The 22,240-nt window shown below is 46.7% G+C and overlaps 2 protein-coding genes across 3 annotated transcripts in view; one reads left to right on the top strand and one right to left on the bottom strand.

Annotated features, from left to right (window-relative positions):
- Positions 1–6,389, bottom strand: SSMEM1 (serine rich single-pass membrane protein 1). The gene is made up of 4 exons (XM_087722472.1): positions 6,382–6,389; positions 4,392–4,539; positions 2,747–2,804; positions 1–422 (listed from the first exon to the last, which is right to left on the bottom strand). The coding sequence occupies exons 1-4, from the start codon at positions 6,387–6,389 to the stop codon at positions 1–3; spliced, it is 636 nt and encodes a 211-aa protein (XP_087578598.1).
- Positions 6,390–7,927: 1,538 nt separating this feature from the next.
- TMEM209 (transmembrane protein 209) overlaps positions 7,928–22,240 on the top strand; it is a 33,709-nt gene continuing 19,396 nt past the window's right edge. The window contains exons 1-7 of one of the 2 annotated variants that reach the window (XM_087722658.1): positions 7,928–8,228; positions 10,037–10,176; positions 10,711–10,769; positions 17,466–17,597; positions 20,029–20,267; positions 21,193–21,397; positions 21,759–21,803. In XM_087722658.1, the coding sequence (XP_087578784.1) occupies positions 10,040–10,176; positions 10,711–10,769; positions 17,466–17,597; positions 20,029–20,267; positions 21,193–21,397; positions 21,759–21,803 (817 nt within the window). In that variant the 5' untranslated portion in view covers positions 7,928–8,228; positions 10,037–10,039. The remainder of the gene's footprint in view (positions 8,229–10,036; positions 10,177–10,710; positions 10,770–17,465; positions 17,598–20,028; positions 20,268–21,192; positions 21,398–21,758; positions 21,804–22,240) is intronic. The other variant, XM_087722659.1, reaches the window with a different exon arrangement.

The following is a 22,240-nucleotide window of genomic DNA, read 5'->3' as shown; positions in this document are numbered from 1 at the left end:
TCAGTTTTTCTTGCTTTGCAACGCGGAGTCTGGGTTGTAGAAGTGTCGGATCAGCCACTCGCGCGTCCGTTTCGCTTTGCAACGCAGGCAGGGCTGCTGCCTCATCCAGGCGGTCTCGGGGTCCCTGGGGGTCTTGGCGGGCCGTGGCTTCTTCTTCATCCGGCTGGCCTGGCTGACGCTGTCGCCTGTCTCGCTCCACTTCCAGGAGGATAACTGGGAATCGGGGCTGCCGGTGGCGGAAGAGTCGCTGTCGCAGAAAGTCTGCTGGCTGAGCAAGGAGAGACGCTTCTTCAGCCGTTTCTTCAGGGGGGGCGAGGCTGGGGGGTCCCCCGTTTCTTCGGTTCCTTTCCCCCCAAAGATCTTCCTGAACAGGCCGCAGAGGGTGATCTTGCAGTGACATTGGCAGCTGCATCCGTGGCCGCCTAAAAGAAGGGGGGAGGGAGACAAATTGCAGGGGGTCCTCGTTTAGTGACTGTTCGGAGTTACGACGGCACTGAAAAAAAGCAACGTGTGCTCTGTCTTACCACCATTGCCGTATGGATCACGTGATCCAACCCCCAGGGGCTGCTGGGAGGTACAGGGCAGTCCTCGGCTTACGACTGCAACTAAGGGACCGTTCAGATTTTGCAATAGCAATAGAAGTTAGACTTATATACCGCTTCATAGGGCTCTCAGCCCTCTCTAAGCGGTTTACAGAGTCAGCATATCGCCTCCACAGTCTGGGTCCTCATTTCACCCACCTCGGAAGGATGGAAGGCTGAGTCAACCTTGAGCCGGTGAGATTTGAACAGCCGAACTGCAGATAACAGTCAGCTGAAGTGGCCTGCAGTACTGCACCCTAACCACTGTGCCACCTCGGCTCTCTCAACAGATAGCAACAGTGCTTAAACCTATATACCACTTTACAGTGCTTGACAGCCCTCTCTGAGTGGTTTACAGAGTCAGCATATTGCCCCCAACAACAATCCAGGTCCTCATTTTACCCACCTCGGAAGGATGGAAGGCTGAGTCAACCCTGAGCTGGTGAGATTTGAACAGCCGAACTGCAGAACTGCAGTCAGCTGAAGTAGCCTGCAGTGCTGCATTTAACCACTGCGCCACCTTGGCAACCGGCCGTTACGACTGAAAAAAGCAACCTGTGACCGTTTTTCACACTTAACGACCATTGCAGCATCCCCGCGGGAAGGATACTGCAAAATCTCCCTTCCCTCCCCACTTCTGGAGCCAGCCGGAGGTGGTGTTTGCCGGTTCCCCGAACTACTCTAAATTTCCGCTACCGGTTCTCCAGAACCTGTCAGAACCTGCTGGATTTCACCCCTGTCTAGGAGTCCTGGTTTTTTTTTTCAGGATCTATCCCCAAATCCTTTGTTAATTTATGATATATAACAAAGGGTCTCCAACCTTGTTAAAAGTTTTAACTTGTGGGCTTCATTTCCCGGAACCCCCCAGCATGGCTGTATGGGGGAATTCTGGGAGTTGAAGTCCCCCAGGTCTTAAAGTTTGTGACCCGTCAAAACCGCGGTCCACTAAAGCGCGGCCGATCAAAGCGCGTACGTGACGTCATCAGCAGCGCGACAAATAAAATTAAAAATAAATTAAATTAAAATTAAAGCAAGCCGATTCACATAAAGGTAAGGGTTAGGGTTAGGGTTAGGGTTAGGGTTAGGGTTAGGGTTAGGGTTAGGGTTAGGGTTAGGGTTAGGGTTAGGGTTAGGGTTAGGGTTGGGGTTGGGGTTAGGGTTAGGTTTAGGGTTAAGTTAAGCGTTAGGGTTAGGTTTAGGTTTAGGGTTAGGGTTAGGGTTAGGGTTAGGTTTAGGGTTAGGTTTAGGTTAAGGGTTAGGCTTAGGATTAGGTTTAGGGTTAGGTTTGGGGGGGTTAGGTTTAGATTTACGCGTTAATTTTAAGTTTACCACTCACAGCGTGCCGTTTTCGTCGCGCTGTGATGACGTCACGTACGCGCTTTCGTCGAGCGCCCTTTAGTCTACCGCGGATTCGTGGTGGAACCTTAAAGTTGACAAGGCTACTCCCCAATTGTCCTTGTTAGGTATAATTACAGACTGTACAGTTATGGAGACTAATTTGATTCTGAACTTAACAACGGCAGCAAGATTGTTGGTGGCGCAGTACTGGAAGAAGGAAGAATTGCCTACTATTCAAGAATGGACGTTAAAAGCAGTAAACTTAAGCAGAGATGGCCAAAATCTCAGCATATTTGAAGGACCATCCAGGTGAGAAATACAAGCTGGAATGGAGAAGATGGATTGACTCCATTCAAAATAAATATTGGACCAAGAAATTTCAACTAGCTTATGAATGAAATGAACAAGGAATGTTACAACGAAGTTAGCTTAATAAAAAGGGAGTTAAAGTACAAGAGGGTGGTAGGATGGTATAGTTAGTTATATAGTGCAGTGTTTCTCAACCTTGGCCACTTGAAGATGTCTGGACTTCAACTCCCAGAATTCCCCAGCCAGCATTCGCTGGCTGGGGAATTCTGGGAGTTGAAGTCCAGACATCTTTCAAGTGGCCAAGGTTGAGAAACACTGATATAGTGTATGATTGTTAAATGTTTATACCCTGTATTTTGCTCTGGGAGGTTGGGGGAGGGAGGGGGGGCGGAGGGAGGGGAAGGGGAAACATTTGTAAAATCTATTAAAACTCTTTAATTAAAAAAAAAAAAGTTGACAAGGTTGGAACACCCTTGACGTGTAAAACATGCTCTCTAGGAGGAAACATAACTGTTTACCTTTCGAATGGACTTTCCAGTTGCAAGAGAGAGTGCCACAAGGTTTTCTCCGGAAAAACTGTACCGGGAAATATGGAAACGTTGAGTTACCGATTTTGAAAGGAACATGCAAAGCGCATAGCAGAAAACAGATCATATTGTTTATGGTTTCTTATTTTGGAGTTTAATATAGCAATAGCAATAGCAATAGCAGTAGACTTATATACCGCTTCATAGGCCTTTCAGGCCTCTCTAAGCGGTTTACAGAGAGTCAGCATATTGCCCCCAACAATCTGGGTCCTCATTTTACCCACCTCGGAAGGATGGAAGGCTGAGTCAACCCTGAGCCGGTGAGATTTGAACCGCTGACCTGCTGATCTAGCAGTAGCCTGCAGTGCTGCATTTAACCACTGCGCCACCTTGGCTCTTATTTAAGGATTAGGGTCATGTTGAAGGTAGGATTAAGGGGGTGTTGAAGAACCATAGGCCGCATTCACACAATGTTCTACACCATTGTTGCATAAATTATGACCTTAGCATGTTGTGCGAACACGGCTAATGGGTTTGAACCAGCTCCTAATATGAAATTGGAAGCCATCGTGGTTCCCTTTGGGAGATTTCACTCTTGGTGGGAAGACTGATCTACGGGGAATCCTCGACTTACAATTGAGCCCAAAATTTGGGTTGCTAAGCGAGACGAGTGAGTTTTCCCCCCATTTTATGACCTTTCTTGCCACAGTTATTAAGTGAATCGCTGCAGCTGTTAAGTTAGTGACACAGTCGTTGAGCGGATCTGGCTTCCCCCATGGACTTCGCTTGCCGAAACGACGCCATCGGGGGATCACGTAACCCTGGGACGCTGTAACCGTCACAAATATGAACCAATTGCCAAGCATCCGAATTTTGATCGCGTGGCAACAGTCGTAAGTGTGGAAACTGGTCCTAAGTCACTTTTTTTTTAGTGCCGTTGTAACTTCCAACCGTCACTAAGTGTCCTGTTGTAAGACCAGGACTTCCTGTGTTATTTTTCAACTGGTCCCAATGGCTACCCTAAGGCTTTGCGTGCAAGGAGCAGTCTATCAGCATATTCATGCAGCAGATGTTAGCTTTTGAGTGCTGGTTGCATGAACTTTCTTTATTTGTAATTTGTATTTGTATTTTATTAAATTTATATGCCGCCCTTTTCCCTGGGGGGACTCAGGGCAGCTTACAGCTTAAAAAGGGAAGGGGGAGAAACAAACTTTGGACATATAGAACAATACAATTTTAAGAACACAACATTCATACCATTCGGGCGGGTTACAATCTTAGTCCCAGGCCTGACGGGATAGCCAGGTTTTAAGTGCTATGCGGAAGGCCTGGAGGGTGGTGAGGGTACGAATCTCCACGGGGAGTTCGTTCCATAGGGTCGGAGTTGCCACCGAGAAGGCTCTCCTCCGCGTGGTCGCCAGTCGGCACTGGCCAGCAGATGGAACTCGGAGGAGGCCTAATCGGTGAGATCTGATAGGTCGCGTGGAGGTAATCGGCAGTAGGCGGTCTCTCAAGTAATGTTTAATGTTTTGGTTGACCGTTATGGGGACAACATGGCCGAGCTGATCCAGTGGGATTTTTATCGCTGGAGATCCTCTCCCTAAATGACAAAATACAACGAAACACCATCCCTTACCCTCTTCGCCCCCAGGGAACCGAGTTTTAGAACGAGGATAGCCAAACAGTAAAAAAGCAACATCTCTCCGATCACCCAGCAAATTTCTTCTTCCTCCTCCTCTTCCTCCTCGCAAGGGATTTCCTTGCGGGGACAGAGTCCACCTGCCCTTCGTCGGAATAATGCCACCAGGAATAGAGAAAAGGGAAAGCCATTAAGAGAGAGAAAAAAAACCAAAATCTCGCTTTGCAGAAATGTCCAAAAACGCTGTGCTAAGTTCAAATAAGGCTCCCAGAAAATGAGAAGTGTCCAGTGGCCGAGCAACGGATTGTGTGGACACCGCCCGTTTCCCAAGCTGTGATCTGCAAGACCTAGAACCCTGATTCTGGAGCATTCTGTAACCATGGGGACCACCAAGCTTTCTTTGAATAGCCTGTCTACTTTTTGGAGTCTGCAACAGACTTGATGTGTTTGAGTATCAGAAGGTCAAGATTCAGCCTAGGTAGCAGGAACTGTGAGAGGGATCTTGGAGTCTCTCGTGGACAACCAGCTAAATAGGAGCCAGCCGTGTGCGGCGACAGCCAAAAAAGCCGATGCAATCCTAAGTTGCATTAACAGAGGGATACAATCAAGATCAAGGGGAGGTACTAATACCACTCTATAAAGCCTTAGTAAGACCACACTTGGAATATCTGCATCCAGTTTTGGTCACCACACTATAAAAATGACGTAGAGACTCTAGAAAGAGTGCAGAGAAGAGCAGGATGATGAGGGGATTGGAGGCTAAACCTACGATGAACGGTTGCAGGAACTGGGCACGGCTGGTCTAGGGAAAAGAAGGACCAAGGGAGGCATGGATAGCAGTGTTGCAATATTTGAGGGGCTGCCACAGAGAGGAGGGGGCCAAGCTGTTCTCCAAAGCACCCGAAGGCCAGACGAGGAATAATGGATGGGAACTGACCAAGGAGAGATTCAACCTGGAAATAAGGAGGAACTTTTCTGACAGTGAAAACTATCAACCCGTGGAATAGAAGTTGCCTTCGGAAGTTGTGGCAACTGGACGGCCACCTATCTGAAATGGGATAGGGTCTCCTGCTTGAGCAGGGAGTTGGAGTAGAAGACCTCCAAGGTCCCTTCCATCTCTATTCTGATTGATTGATTGATTGATTATCATATGGATTTTTTGTGCCAAGATATACCCATCTGTTCTGACCCGTTCCTCCGTCCAGTAACGAATGCCGAGACAAGCTTAACTGGAATGTACTTTAATAGCAAGAAACCAAAACCTCGGTGGCTGAATGCCAAGCATAACAAACAGATAAGGACCTTGGCAGCAATCCAGCCTGCCAAGGTAGTTTCAAAAGTTCTCCAACTTTTAGTCAATGCGTTGACTTCTGCAAAGAGGGGCGTGTGCACAAGTAGTCTTTTTATAGTCTGGAGAGGAGCCTAATGACCACCAGCTGAGTGCAATTACCTCCTGTAATTGCGTAATTGTTCCTGATGCCTAGTAGCTCTTCGATGGTGTGCATCCAGGAACAACTCACTGCTGGCTTCTGGGTCACTCTCCCTTGTCTCCTCCCCACTGGTCCAAGGCTCAGGCGCCTCCTGGTGGCCAACCAGCCTCTCTGCACCCTGCTCGGAGTCGGAACCCTGTCCCGGGTCCTCCACATCCTCCATAGCCGACTCATAGGGCCCTTCGCTGTCGGAGTCTGGTGGTAGCTCCAACGGCTCCTGCTGGGCCACAACACCCATCCATGTCACCTGAAGGAGCAAATCACTCCCAGGGCTTGGAAAAAACATGACAGGACATGTTCTCATAAGCAAGGACGCATGATGGAAGACAAGACAATGCATGGCCTTCCGTGGAGGAGAGGAGAATGACTTGACATGCTCCCCAAGGTCACCATATCATGGGATCCGGGCATGCAACCATGTTATTAGGACTTGTGCAAGCTCATGAATTGCACCGCAGGGTTTTCTGGGTTAGCGGAGCCTCATTCAGACAACACACGGCGTCATCGTCAATAACACTGATGAGTGGATTAGGGCTTAGCATGTTAGGACAACCCAGCCGCCACAATGTGAAAACAAGAACTGGGCGGATTGCTACATTCGGACATTGTGGGAATGCTATCGTGGATAGACAAGCCATGGTTTAGGTCTTGGGCGAAACTCAGCTTGTAGATTAAACCATGATTGGGTGATGCTTTAGACCAGTGTTTCTCAACCTTGGCAACTTGAAGATGTCTGGACTTCAACTCCCAGAATTCCCCAGCCAGCGAATTCCTGGCTGGGAATTCTGAGAGTTGAAGTCCAGACATCTTCAAGTTGCCAAGGTTGAGAAACACTGCTTTAGACTGTGTGTGTGAACACTGTTATGGTTAGGCTGGCATAGCTTAGGTCAGTAAACCAGCTTGTGGTTAAACCATCATTGGGATTGATGGCTCAGACATTGTGGGAACACTATTATGGTTAGACAACGCGTGGTTTAGATCCGGAATGAACCAACTTGTAGTTAAACCACCATTGGCATGATGGCTCCGTGCAGTGTGAATGTTATCATGGATAGACAAGCCATGATTTAGGTCTTGGGTGAACTCAGCTTGTAGATTAAACTATGATTGGGTGATGCTTTAGACTGTGTGTGTGAACACTGTTATGGTTAGACTGGCATAGCTTAGGTCAGTAAACCAGCTTGTGGTTAAACCATCATTGGGATAGATGGCTTCAGACATTGTGGGAACACTATTATGGTTAGACAAGGCATGGTTTAGATCCGGAGTGAACCAACTTGTAGTTAAACCATCATTGGCATGATGGCTCCGGGCAGTGTGAATGTTATCATGGATAGACAAGCTAGGGTTTAGGTGTGAACTTGTGACTGTAAACATGAATGGATCAGTGGCTTTCAATACGGCCTGAATGCTATCATTAAAGAAGTCAGGGTTAAGAGCCTGTGTGAACACAGCTTGTTGTAAACCACGTTTTAGAACTGTGTGAACACTATCATGGTTAGACAAGCCTCAACTGGGTTGATGGCTTCAGATATTGTGTGAATTCTATGGTGGTTAGACAAGCCATGGCTTATTTCCTTTGTGCTTGTATTCTACTCCTTGAAGATCTATCACAAGGGTGGATCCCCCTTGGATCCCTCCCTCTCCATGAATCCAGCCAGGATCCCAAACTCAGCGCCCCATAAAACATTTTGAAGAAATCAGAGAAATCGCCTCAAACCCAGAAAGCTTTTTAAATTCTCCCGCCAAAACGTCAAAGAGCGGTTCGGCCAATCGGCGCTGAACACGCGGGCGGCCGCCAATCCCCTCTTCCGCGCCCGTTGCCTCGGCAACAAAGCCCGCCTTCGCGCGCAGCGTCCTCGATCCTCGCTTGCCCATAAGGGAGGGGGAGAGGAAAACCCCGCTGCGCGTGCGCAGTTCGGCCAAAGAAGGCGAATCCGTGCTGGTAAGCGAGAGGAAGGGTGCGGGATAATTTTTTTTTGGCGTGGGGAGGGGGCTGTCGGTTGATTGCATTTTTCTCGCCCCGTTATAGGGAAAGCGCATGCGCTTTCCGCACCGCGTTGACGTCGGGAGGGGGTCTTTGCCCCGCAGCCCTTTCCAACCGGCATCGCGAGGTTAAAGAAGCTAATCCACGTGAGGCCCCGCCTCCCGACATGGCGCCCACGAGAGGAGTAGGACCACGACTCCCAGAAGCCTTCGCGCCACGGACCGTTTCCCACGCCGCGCTGAAAGGCGCCGTCCCGATTCTGCCTTGCGTCATCTAAGCGCGCCGCTTTCGTCTCCGCAGCGGGAGCGTGCCTGGGTCAGATCCGGCATCTTCGCGCACGCAACGTGTGAATGTGGGGTAGGCACAATAGGGGTTAGGTTTTGTGGGGCTGTGCCTGCGGGGGGGGGGGGGGAGGGAGTCCTCCCCGTTAAATCAGGTAACATTCATTCATTCATTTATTTCATTGATTTTTCCCTGCGGTGCCTCAAGGTGGCGCTGTTGATCCCAACTTGGGTGAAACGCTCGCAAACGCAGATAGTCCTCAATAGAGCCCGAAATTGATGTTGTTAAGTGAGAAATTGGTTAAAGTCAGTTTGCTTCATTTTGTGACCATTCTTGGCAGTTGATTACTTATTTATTTATTTTATTACATTTATATTGCCTATTGCACATGGAGGTTAGGTGAATCGCTGCGGTTGTTAAGTGAGTGACGGTTGTTAAGCGAATCTGGTTTCCCCGTTGACTTTGCTCGTCAGAAGGGCGCAAAAAGGGGATCACACGAACCCCCCCCGGGGACGCTGCCACCGTCATAAATATGAGTCATGTGCCAAGCGTCCAAATGTGCATCACATCACCATAAGGATATGGCAATGGTCGTAAGTGTGAAAAAGGGTCGTAAGTCGCCTTTTCAGTGCTGTTGAAACTTTGAACTAAGAGTAAATACAGAACATGTGTCCCCCCCCCCCTCCCGCGTGATGCTTTGCTTGTCAGAAGGTTGCAAAAAGGGATCACATAAACCCCAGGGACACTGCAACCGTCATAGATATGAGTCAGTTACCAAGCATCTGAATTTTGATTGTATGATCATGGGGCGGTTGCAACGGGTTGTACGTGTGAAAACGGTCCTAAGTCCCTTCTTTTGGGGTGCTGTTGTAACTTGGAACGGTCACTAAATGAAGTGTTGTAAGCCGAGGACTAGCTGTACTCAAAGGGAGGGCATATCCACCATAGAAAGCGTCCTCACATATTGCGTTGCAGTGGGGTAGGCTGGTTTAACAGCTGCGGACAGGAAGGCCCTACAGAGAGTGATCGATTCGGCACAAGGAACCATTGGTTGCCCTCTGACACCACTGGGTGACATCGCCAGGCCTCGCTGCTCTAGCAGAGCAAGGAAGAGACTCAGAGATGATTCACACCCTGGTCAGTGTCTCTTCGCTCTTCTACCATCGGGCAGAAGACATCAAAGCATAGCCAGACGAACAAAGAGGTTTAAAGATCGTTTCTATCCTTGGGCTGTCAGATTTTTAAATACAACCACAATCACTCCATGCACACGCTAGTTTTCTTTTTCCTTTATTTTTTCGTTTCTGCTATAATTCTGCCCCAGTGAGGTTAAAACCAATTCCGTTGTATTGGAGTACAATAACAATAAAGATTATACATATATTTCATTTCATTTATTTCATTTGTATGCCGCCCTTTTCCCCGAGGGGGACTCAGGGCGGCTCACAAGTTGAGCAAGGGAAAGGGGATACAAACAGTTTAACACCAACACAACACAATACATAATTTAAAAGCACAACAATCATACCATTCGAGATAGGGGAAACAGTTGTTTAGCCCCAGGCCTGTCGGAACAGCCAGGTTTTAAGGGCTTTGCGGAAGGCCTGGAGGGTGGTGAGGGTGCAAATCTCCACGGGGAGTTCGTTCCAGAGGGTCGGAGCAGCCACAGAGAAGGCCCTCCTCCGGGTAGTCGCCAGACGACACTGGCCGGTGGATAGGATTCGGAGGAGGCCTACTCTGGGATCTAATAGGTCTGTTGGAGGTAATTGGCAGCAGGCGGTCTCTCAAGTACCCAGGTCCAATACCATGAAGGGCTTTATAAGTGACGACTGAATGGGAGGAATAAAAATAATAAATCAACATTCTCTTCTTGCTCTTTCTAGACAATGCAGGGGGACCCAAATCCCCCCGAGTCCCTCATTGACAGGACCATCAGGATGAGGAAGGAAACAGAGGCGAGGAAAGTCCTCTTGGCCTGGGGATTTCTCAACCTGTCACTCGCTGGCATGATCTACACGGAAATGTAAGGTGGAGAGCTGCGATAACAGAATCACAGAGTTGGAAAGGGGTCTTGGAGGTCTTCTAGTCCAACCCCCTGCTCAAGCAGGAGACCCTAGACCAAAGGCACGCATGCCAGGGGTGGCACTCAGAGCTCTCTCTCTCTTGGGCACGTGTGCCATCACCCGAGCCCAGCTTCATCGCGTATCTCCCACAGGGGGGGGAGAGAGGGAGGGAGGGAAGGAGAGAGAGGGAGATAGGGAGGGAGGGGGGAAAGAGAAATGATATTACAAATCATTTTCTTTTTTATTGTTGCTAAACGTAATATTTCAAAAGCAGAAAAAAACAACGAAGGGGCATAAAAGTGCATTTATCACGGTTTTCTTAGAACAATTATCTGGACTCTGCCTTGTTTATCATTATTTTAGGTAGTCAAACCTCATTATTCAGGTTAAATTGTCATGTTGGCACTTTGCAATAAATAAGTGGGTTTTGGGTGCACTTCCTTTTAGACATTCATTAAACATGAATGCCAACCTCCAGCATTCTCTCGTTCTAGGTCTGGGAAACTGATAAGTTCCTATTACAATATTTCGTGCTGGATCCTCTGGTACGTTGGTGAGTATCCAGCAAGAAAATGACGGTTAATTCCAACGCCTTTATCCCTGTTTGTTTGTTTGTTTTAAGCAAGTTGCCAGTCCTCTGTTTTTAACTGCTGTGTTTGAAGACTTCCTTTCTATGTTGCTACCCTCCGTCCATATTGCACTCGGCCTAATCTGTTAAGTTTAGGTGAAAACCTGGCAGCCTGGTGTTCCCTCCACCCCTCTAATTTCTGTTGTCATATAACTCCTTGTGTAGGTGTGGCGGTCACCCATGGCCCAGTGCATAACAGGGCATGCACAGCCACGCTGAACCACACAGGAAAAAACAAACTCCTAAAAGAACATAACATCCTGATAGTTCACTCAAAAGAACATAACATCCTGATAGTTCACTCTAGATGTGCCTTACCCAACGACGCCCAGGATTTGACCATATATAGACAGAGCTTCCCTGAGCAGTAGATTAGCAATTGTAGTTTGACAGGCTGCCTTAAATCACATGCTGATTGCTCCTCCTGCCTTTGTCCTATCTCAATAAAAGGGGCTCCCAGCGTCCAATCTGGGTCGCCTCATCCCGAGAAAGCTCGTGTCCGTGTCTTTTCTCAACATTGGCCTCATGAGCGAACCACGGGTACTTCACAAATTTCTAGTGAAATTCCCTTTCTACTAACTTTTTTTTTCTTTTGAAGGCATTTCGCTTCTCATCCAAGAAGCTTCTTCAGCTCTGACAGGATAGTGGGGAATGTAAGGATTGATTCTCCTTGCAGACAGCTGGTCATTTGCATCCTTTTTAGAGGGTCCTTGAGGCCACTTGGAGGTTTTATCTATGTCCTTGGAGTCACCTTCCAGAGAAAAAAAATTGCAGACTGTAGAAACCATTTGAACCACTCAGGTGGCCCTGAGGACACAGATACACCTCCAAGTGGCCTCAACGGCTCTCTAAAAAGAATGCAAATGACTAGTTGTCTGCAAGGAGTCTCAATCCTTCCATTCCCCACCATCAGGACACAGCTGATGAAGCTTCTTGGATGAGAAGTGAAAGGTCTTCAAAAGAAAAACCTCCAAGTGGCCTCAAGGACCCTCTAAAAGGATGCAAATGACCAGCTGTCTGCAAGGAGTATCAATCCTTCCACTCCCCACCATTCAGTCAGAGCTGAAGAAGCTTCTTGGATGAGAAGCGAAACCTCTTCAAAAGAAAAACCTCCAAGTGGCCTCAACGACCCTCTAATAGGATGCAAATGACCAGCTGTCTGCAAGGAGTCTCAATCCTTCCATTCTCCACCATCCAGTCAGAGCTGAAGAAGCTTCTTGGATGAGAAGCGAAACCTCTTCAAAAGAAAAAAAACGAGAAAGTCCAGTTGCCTCCTGAAAACAGCACCTTTGGGACAACCGTGAGCTGGATGACGGAGAATCTCCACAGACTTTCTACTAACCTTATTTAGCACCCATACAGGAGAATATTTGAGGCTCAGGGTCGAACTGAAAGGCCTCCCCACCAGCAAACAACGGCCCGATAAGCAGAGATTAACACCGGGGTGTAAACAATACCCCAATCAAGGAACTACCAACTCAGATGAACAATCGAACAATGAACCACAGCCTGATCAAGGAAGCACCAAGGTTGCATTCCCTGCAGCCTTGACAAGTCAAACCCCCAACATATAAACAGAACTTAAACCTCCCCTCCACTTCTATTGCGTTCCCTCGCTGGGTCATTGAAATGTCTGCAAGAAAACAGCCAGGTTCAGAGAGCAACAAGGACCCCACAGTCCTCCCCTCCTCCCCCTTCCCCTTCATTCCTTCCCTTCATTCCTACTCCTCTTTTCGCCTCATCCCCTCCTTTTCCTCCTCTTCCCCTTCTCTGTTACACAAGCCCCATCCCCTTCTAGCACTGATGATGTTAACTAGTTGGGTCATGAAACGTCTGCAAGAAAACTGTTATTCTTCCCCTTTTCCCTTCTCCCAATGATGATGTTACCTAATTGGGTCATGAAACGTCTCCACCTCCTCTTCTCCTCCTTCTTCCCCTTCTTCTCTCTCTCTCTCCTCCTCTTCCTCCTCCTCCTCCTCCTTTTCCGTCTCCTCCTCCTTTTTCTTCTTCTCTTCCCCCTTCCCCTTCTTCTTCTCCCTTTTCCCTTCTCCCAATGATGATGTTACCTAATTGGATCATGAAACGTCTCCACCTCCTCTTCTCCTCCTTCTTCCCCTTCTTCTCTCTCTCTCTCTCTCTCCTCTTCCTCCTCCTCCTCCTCCTCCTTTTTCTTCTTCTCTTCCCCCTTCCCCTTCTTCTCCTTCTCCCTTCTCCCTTCTCCCAATGATGATGTTACCTAATTGGGTCATGAAACGTCTCCACCTCCTCTTCTCTTCTTCCTTCCCCTTCTTCTCTCTCCCTCCCTCTCTCTCTCATCCTCCTCCTCTTCCTCCTTTTCCGTCTCCTCCTCCTTTTTCTTCTTCTCTTCCCCCTTCTTCTCCTTCTCCCTTCTCCCTATGATGATGTTAACCTAATTGGGTCATGAAACGTCTCCACCTCCTCTTCTCTTCCTCCGTCCCCTTCTTCTCTCTCTCCTCCTCCTTCTTTTCTGTCTCCTCCTTCTCCTTTTCCTTCTTCTCCTCCCTCTTCCCCTTCTTCTACATGGGGCAGCCCTTGAAGAGTGTTCGGAGACTCCAGCTGGTCCAGAATGCAGCCGCACGAGCGATTGTGGGTGCACCCCAGTACATCCACGTTACACCTATCCTCCGTGAGCTGCACGGGCTGCCTATTGGTCTCTGGATACACTTCAGGGTGCTAGTTATTACTTATATTCATAAAATATTTTATTCAATTTTCACATTCCATTTGCAATCATTTATATACAGGGTATTTACTATATAAAAAAAAGAAAAAAAAGAAAAACAAAGAAAAAGGGAATAAAACGAACAAGTAAAGAGAAAACACAACTCATCATTCACAACCCCACCCTTGCATCCTCCATACACCCCATCTACCCCCTCCAACTTTCCTTTCTCCCTCTAACACTCCCCTCCTACTTCCCTTTCCCCTCAATCCTTCCTTCTCCCCTTACTCCCCGGACACCCTCCTTACCTTCCCCTTACTCCTTCCTTACTCCTCCCTCTTCTTTCCCTCTACCTCCCTCCTTGGTGTATGCCTTTATTCGAGTGTTGTTTGATCTGATAAAAGTAAAATGAACCAAGGAAAAAATAATAATAATAATGATTAAAAAAAAAGAACCACCGTATATAAATACATTCTTGTTCTTATTAAAACTATGTTAACACCCCCCCACCCCACCCCCACAATCCCCATCCCTAATCCTCCCGACTTCCCAGGGCCCACACCTGGCACTACCTTCTGTCTAAAATATCTTGTATACATATGAATTAAAAAATAAAAGTATATATCAAAAGAAAAGAAAAGCAGAGAAAGGGGAAAAAAAAAAGGGAAAAAAAGAAAAGAGAAAAGAAAAAAAAAGAAAAAAAAAAGAAACCAGTCTTGTATTGATCTCAGCCCCCCATCTTTATCTATGCTTAAATAGTATAAATCATTCTATCTATATTTTATTCTCGTCTCTTACTTCTTTGCTATTTACCCCAACCTTCTGTAGACTCTCCCGTTCCCTTCCTAAACCTCATGATCCCTTCCAATAAAATTTAAGCAGCGTGGTTCATGCCATATATTCAAATATAACTTTACAGACAAGTAATCAAACTTTCCCTTCTAGTAAAATTTAAACAACGTAAATAATCTTTCTTTACCCCTTTTTCAAACAGTAATTCAAAATAATAAATAACTTAGTTCATTCCACATTCATTTTACCTTCATCCCTCACTTGTCTGATATTTACCACTATCAAATTTATACTAGCATTTGTTTAAAATATAACTCAGAGTGAATTGTAGCATGAATCATTCCACATATTCCAATAATACTTTCAGCAAGAGTCAGTTAACCTTCTATTTTAAGGTAGTCCCTTCTAACAGAGTTTAAACAACATAAGTCATTCTGCATTCTTTTTACAGTTATCTTCCCAGGCGGCTTCCTGTTCTAATAAGCTTTAAACAACGTAGATTTTGCCCTCTTCCCTTGCTTGTCTGATATTTACCACAAATAACGTAGTTCATTCCACATGCATTTTACCCTCATCTCTTGCTTGTCTGATATTTACCACTATCAAATTTATACTAGCGTTTATTTAAAAAGTAACTCAGAACTATTACAACCAACTTTCCCTTCAAATAAAAGTTAAGTAGCATGGATCATATTCAAATAATACTTTCAGCAAGAGTCAGTTAACCTTCTATTTTAAAATAGTCCCATCTAACAAAGTTTAAACAACATAAATCGTTCCGCATTCTTTTAACCACTATCAAATTTATGCTAACGTTACTTTAGAATCTAGCTCAAAGTAGTTTCACCCAGCTTTCCCTTCTGATAAAAATTAGTCCACTTTTTCTACCGGAGAGAGGTCTCAAACCCCCATTCAGTCCTCAACTTTAGGAAGTCTTTTGAAGTATCTAAATTCTCGATCTGCGTTCTTCTGCTTCTCTGAGGGAGGAGGGGCTGCCCCCTCCATCTTGCAGCCGCATGACCAGCCGTTTGCTTTCTCCTTCCGCTTGTCTCTCCTCTCTTCCAAGCGCGTCAGGAAGACCCGCCTTCAGAATCCTACAATAGAAATCTTGAGCCTCCGAAACAGAGTTAAGACGAAATCTTTGATTCTCAAATGTAACTGTAATACCGGCAGGGGCCTCCCATCTGTATCGAATCTGTTGACTCCTAAGCTCCTTAGTTAAAAAGGTGTAATTCCTTCTTGCCTTCAACATCTGAAAAGGAATATCTTTGAAAACAATCAGGTCCTGGCCTTCAACTCGAAAACCGTTATTATGAAACTTTTGCACAATCGCATTTCTAGCTTCTTTTGTGGAAAAATGTATAATTATGTCCCTCGGGAGTTGTCGCTGTTCCGCTATCAATGAGTTCTGGCGATAGATTTTCCGAATCTGCCAATCAAAGTTAAGTCCCGGGCTTCCCAGCGCATGGCTGAAGGCTTCAGCAAAGGTCTGTTTCAAATCCTCTTGCTCCTTTTCACGGAATCCTCTGACTCTAATTGCAGATGCCTTCCTGTTAAAATTTAACATCATAAGCTGATCTTCGTTATTTCTAATTTTTTCTTGTAAAATTTGAATATTGGTAGTCAAATTAAAATTAGCCTTCTCCAGACTTTCCAATTTGTTCTCTATTTCAGCAGAGTAATCTGAGAGGGCAGACACGGCTGCAAACGTATTCGCCTTCATTTGATTAACTTTAGATTTTAGATCATCATAAAGTTGCAATACAAATTCCTGAATTTCTTGTTTAAAGGCATTAAACATTTTAAAGAGATATTCCTGTGTTAAAACTTCTCCAGTAGAGGGCGTAGGAGACAAAGGCTGTGTTTCCAGAAAAGATTCTTTAAATTCCTTAGATACATTTGTAGCAAGACGCTTCTTTGATCTGGGTGCCATAATAAATAAACAAGTAAGCAGTGCTTCGCTCCCCTCTATTTCCAAAGAAAAAAAGTTTATTTTGTTAAGGAGCGGTCTGCAGGAAGATAAGCCCGGCTAAGTACATCCAGTAATCATCCACGGAGAGAAATCGCCATTTTGAAGTCTATTTAAACAAAGAAGTCTTTAAGACGAATGGAGCTGGTATTTAAGATAGTAATAAAAGCATAAATCTCACAGGGGTGGTACCCTCCCGTATCAATTCTAGCTTGAAAAAACTTTGTTTTGTCCTGGGGGGGGCTAGCCTGTCTGGGGCTGCCAAAAAAAAAAAAAGGCAGCTGAGAAGAACTGGCCGGAGATAAAAGCTCCGCTTCGGCTGGATCTAATCTCTTCCACAGCCCCCCCAAAAAAAAGGCTGTGGCTTACGAATAGACCCTAGTCTACGGAGCTATCCTCCCTGCCCCTTTCTTAGCCAAAAAGGGGTGCTATCTATGATCTTATTTAGATATACAGACCAGGTCTCTGAGGAGCTCGGTGGAGCCCTCCTCGGCAACAGGCCACGCCCCCAGGAAGTCGCTAGTTATTACTTATAAAGCCCTACATGGTATCGGACCTGGGTACTTGAGAGACCGCCTTCTGCCGATTACCTCCCACAGACCCATTAGATCCCACAGGTTAGGCCTCCTCCATATTCCATCTGCCAGCCAATGTCGGCTGGCGACTACTCGGAGGAGGGCCTTCTCTGTGGCTGCCCCGGCCCTTTGGAACGAGCTCCCCGTGGAGATTCGGACCCTCTCCACCCTTCAGGCCTTCCGGACGGCCGTGAAGACCTGGCTGTCCCAGCAAGCCTGGGGTTGAGTTCCCCCCCCCTTACTCGAATTTGCTGTGTCTGTTGTGCTTTTAAATTGTTCGTATTGTCTGATTGTCTTCGTCTTACTTTTTGTAATTTCCCCTCCCTTGGTTTTGTTCAGCCGCCCTGAGTCCCTTCGGGGAATAGGGCGGCCTACAAATTGAATAAACTCCAAAATTCTTCTTTTCCTTCTCCCTTCTCACATTGATGATGTTACCTAATTGGGTCACGAAACGTTTAGTGGAAAACCACCCAAGTTCAGAGTACACCAAAGACCCCACAACCTTATCTAGAAGTGCGTTTCCTTCTGTCGCTAACCAAACTGATTCTTTTTTTTTATGCTTCATTGTCATTTTGCGCTGTTTTATTTATTTTTGATTCTAGAACTCGGCTTTGCCTCTTTGTTCAGCCTGAACGCCTTATTCGATTTCTGGAGGTACTTCAAATATACCATGGCTCCTACCAGCTTAGTCATGAGTCCTGGCCAGCAGACGCTTCTGGGATTGCAGAACGCAGGTGGGCCTGTTTTCCTTGTCCTTATTAGTGCAGGGGGTGTCCCGTGACGGTTCTTGGCCACCTGAAGGCTTGTGGACTTCAACTCCCAGAATCCCCTAGCCAGCCTGGGGAATTCTGGGAGTTGAAGTCCACTTTGGTTTTATTGTACACCAGCAGCCCACAACTTTTCAGGCACCAGGGACTGGCGTGTTTTCACAAGCTGCCTGCATCCCTTGGATGGGGCTTCAACCTGTTTGCACGGACCAGTTTCTGGCATGCCACGCCCCAGTGCTGGCCCACGGACCGGGGGTTAGAGACCTGTTTTGTACACCACCCTCCAGCCCTTCCGCAAAGCCCTTAAAACCTGGCTGTTCCGACAGGCCTGGGGCTAAAGAGCTGTTGCCCCCGTCTCGAATGGTATGACTGTTGTGTGTTTTTAAATTATGTATTGTTATGTTTCGTCTTTTATTTTTTGTCTGTACCCCCCTTCCCTGATTTGAATTGTGAGCCGCCCTGAGTCCCCTTCGGGGGAAAAGGGCAGCATATAAATATAATCAAATCAAATCAAAAACCCTTTCCTTTTTCTTTTTTTTTCTTTTTTGTAAATTTTATTTTATTTTATTTTCAAAACAAACATACAACTCCTCCTTCTTTACATACTGTAGAAAGTGTATCAGCTGGTTACAAAAAGGCTTTTGTGCATCTCTTTCCACTGTCATCAAATATAATTCATATTAATTCAAATATCTTAACTCAAATATTTATTATATTACCATCATCATGCCTCCACTTTTAGCAATAGCAATAGCAGTTAGACTTCTATACCGCTTCATGGGGCTTTCAGCCCTCTCTAAGCGGTTTACAGAGTCAGCATATCGCCCCCAACAACAATCCGGGTCCTCATTTTACCCACCTCGGAAGGATGGAAGGCTGAGTCAACCTTGAGCCGGTGAGATTTGAACAGCCGAACTGCAGAACTGCAGTCAGCTGAAGTAGCCTGCAGTGCTGCATTTAACCACTGCGCCACCTCGGCTCTTTTATTTGAACATCCTTCATCCTAAAATATACCAAGATTTAATACATAACCACATGCTGGCATTTCATTTACGTATTTGTAAAATCCTCCATTAACATTAAATCCTCATATCCTGTTTTAGCTAAACATCCATAATATTTAATACCAAAGTTTTCTAATCCTCCATGTATATAATTCATTATCATTATCCATTCTTTATTTAACTATATCCTATATCATAACATTTTCCCCCTATTAGTTAAGACCCTTTCCTGAGGAACATGGGCAGTTAAGAAATATGAAATATAAACAAACTTATTATAGCATCCCCAAGAGATGGCCCTCTGGCCTCTCTTTCAGCATCTCTTAAACGGTCACAGGTGTGCCTCGACTCACGACCAAAAAGTCTGTTCCCAGTTATGGTCGTAAGTCGAGGACTGCCTGTTCTTCCACCTACAGACATTCCTGGAGTTACGACCACACACACCTGAGCCCATAATTTACGTTGCCCACGGGAGACGTTTGTTAAGTGAGCTTGTCCCATTTTATGACTTTTCTCGCCACCGTTGTTAAGTGAATCGTTGCGTCTGTTAAGTTGGCATCACGGCAGTTAAACGAATGTGGCTTCCCCTTGACGGGGAAGGTCGTAAAAAGGGGATCGCGTAACCCTGGGACGCTGCGACCGTCGTAAATATGAACCAGTTGCCAACGTCTGAATTTTGACACCCCCCCACCATCCCGTCACTGGAGGTTTTAAAGAAGCGCCTGGAGAGTGGCACTTGTCTGAAATGGTGCTTGAGCAAGGGGCTGGACTAGATGACCTCCAAGGTCCCTTCCAGCTCTATTGTGATTGACTGAAATATGAACCCGTTCCCAAGCTCTCAATTTTGATCACGATACTGCAACAGTCGTAAGTGTGAAAAATGCCCATCAGTCACTTAATTTTGGGCGCCGTCGTAACTTTGAACAGCCACTAAAGGAAGGGTTGTAAGTCGAGGACTAACTGCCCTTTAAATTCCTTGTTTCTTACCACCCGAACACGCCCGAACGTTTCTGCGCTGGCTTCATTCAGAAACTTTTATGTTTTAACCCCGCCAACGATTACAATTTATCTCGTCCGTCTCGGCCACCTGAAGGCTTGTTGAGGAGCCGAGGTGGCGCAGTGGTTAAATGCAGCACTGCAGGCTACTTCAGCTGACTGCTAGTTCGGCAGTTCGGCTGTTCAAATCTCACCGGCTCAGGGTTGACTCAGCCTCCCATCCTTCCAAGGTGGGTAAAATGAGGACCCGGATTGTTGCTGGGGGCGATATGTTGACTCTGTAAACCACTTAGAGAGGGCTGAAAGCCCTATGAAGCGGTATATAAGTCTAACTGCTATTGCTATTGCTATTGCTTTGCTGTTCTTTCTTAATCTTCCAAAATGGGATTTACTTTCAGCGGTCCAGACTACGCCGCCGCGCGAGCTGATGCCCAAGAAAACGCCCCCTTCGCCCCCTTCCCCTCCCATCCAGGGGCAGAGTGTCCTGAGCTACAGTCCTTCCCGCTCCCCCAGCACCAGCCCCAAATTTGCGACGGGTTGCATCTCCGGATACAGTCCCCAGCTGCAGGCCTTGTCGGGAAGCAGCGGGTCCTACGGTACGGCGTCGAGTTACTCTCCGGGAAGCAACTACAGTAAGGTAGGAGAGCTAAGGATTTATTAGCCACGGTTCTTGCAAAAGTGCTCTTTTTTTTCCTTGAAGTTGTTTCGCTTTTCCTCTAAGAAGCTTCTTCAGCTCTGATTGGATGGTGGGGAAGGATTTATACTCCTTGCAGACAGCCGGTCATTTGCACTCTTTCTAAGAGTCGCTGAGGCCACTTGGGTTGATTTGCATTCTTTTTAGAGAGTTGTTGAGGCCATTTTGTTGTAGAAAAAAACAGGACACGCAAGCCAGCTCTTCAGGGAAGGAATAGTTTATTTGCGCAGGTTCATGGCAAAGAATAAATGGCCCGAACAATGAGTGAAAGGCAGGAATTCCCTTACATATAGTTTATCGCGTTCAGAGAAAGCCATCTGTTAGTTTTGGAAACACCCCTCAAGATTTGCCCTTGAGTTACAGTAATATTATGTCTACAGGAAGCTATAATACATATGTCGGCTAACGGAGCAGGGTAGCTCGTATTTTGAGGAAGTTAAATGTGTCCTCCAGACAGATTTGCAGTCAAGCCAGCAAATACATTAAAATAGAGACTTTGCCTCAGCAGGTTTCATGCGCCTCTAACCCGTGTCTAACCGCACCGTGTCCTGAAAGTAAACCTTTGCAATTTCTATATATGAACAGTTGAAGCTTAATGTCATGAGACCCTAGTTTGGTTCAGGCTTGAGGCCTACTTTGGTTCAGCCTGCTACCTCAGTCCCCCCTTTGTGACTCATCTTCACCTGCAAGAAGAGTCACATAATTTGATTCGGCAAAACTCACTTAGCAGCTTTCACGTTCAGCAGCAGAAATGTGAGGCTCAATTGTGGTCGTAAGTCGAGGACTACCCGTATTATAATAAACTTGAATAATGATTCCAAATGAGTTCCCGATAGATGATTGCAGCGTTTCGCTCTTTCCCGCTCAGGCGCCCCCGTTCAGTCCTTCTCCGGGGCCCCTGATGTACCCCGCGAGCATTGGGCCCATGGATAGCAGCGGGATGAGATCCAGATATCGCTCCTCGCCCACCGTCTACAATTCTCCCACGGGGAAAGCCGACTACATGACGGATTTGAAGTCGCTCGACAGCTTCCTTCGAAACGAGGAGGAGAAGCAGCACAGGGTGCAGCTGGGTGAGTAGCTGGATACTCGGAAGATAAGTCACTTGCAGTTCAGCGCACCTAGTGGTCCAATGGTTAAGGCATCAGGCTAGAAATCGGGAGACTGAGTTCTAGTTCCGCCTTAGGCGTGAGAGCCAGCTGGATGATTTTGGACCAATCACCAGGAGATGGGGAGTGATAGTAGGCATGAAAACTGGTGACTTTGGGACAATCACCAGGAGACAGGGAGTTCTAGTCCTGCCTGAGGCATGAAAGCCTGCTGGGTGAGTCACTAGGAGATGGTGAATTCTAGTCCCACCCTTAGGCATGAAAGCTGAGTGGATAACTTTGGGCGAATCACCAGGTGACGGTGAGTTCTACTCCCCCCCCTTAGACATGAAAGCCAACTGGATGACTTTGGGCCCATCACCAAGAGATGGTGAGTTCTAGTCCTGTGCTAGGCATGAAAAATGGCTGGGTGACTTTGGGCCAATCACCAGGAGACAATGAATTCTAGTCCTGCCTTAGGCATTAAAGCAGGGAGGGGGGTTGACTTTGGGCCAATCACCAGGAGACAGGGAGTTCTAGTCCCTCCTTAGCCATGAAAGCCGGTTGGGGGACTTTGGCCCAATCACCAGGAAATTGGGAGTTCTAGTCCCATTTTAGGCATGAAAGCCGCCTGGGTGACTTTGGGCCAATCACTAGGAATCAGTGAGTTCTAGTCTCTGAGTGATTAGCCCAGTCACCCAATCGGATTTTTTGACTCGACTTGTGGCGGGATTAGAACGCACCGTCTCCTGGTTTCTAGTCATCGTCTTCACCCCGACCTCAAGCTCTCTGACTTAGCCACCCAGCCTTAGGAGGCCGTCGTACAGG

The sequence above is a fragment of the Thamnophis sirtalis genome, unplaced genomic scaffold (genome assembly GCF_051295495.1).
Source record: "Thamnophis sirtalis isolate CommonGarterSnake01/CBP01778 unplaced genomic scaffold, rThaSir2_p1.2 scaffold_9, whole genome shotgun sequence".
In the NCBI taxonomy this organism is placed as follows: domain Eukaryota; kingdom Metazoa; phylum Chordata; class Lepidosauria; order Squamata; family Natricidae; genus Thamnophis; species Thamnophis sirtalis.
Note: the sequence above shows the minus strand (reverse complement) of the source record. Positions and strands in the feature narration are given on the sequence as shown.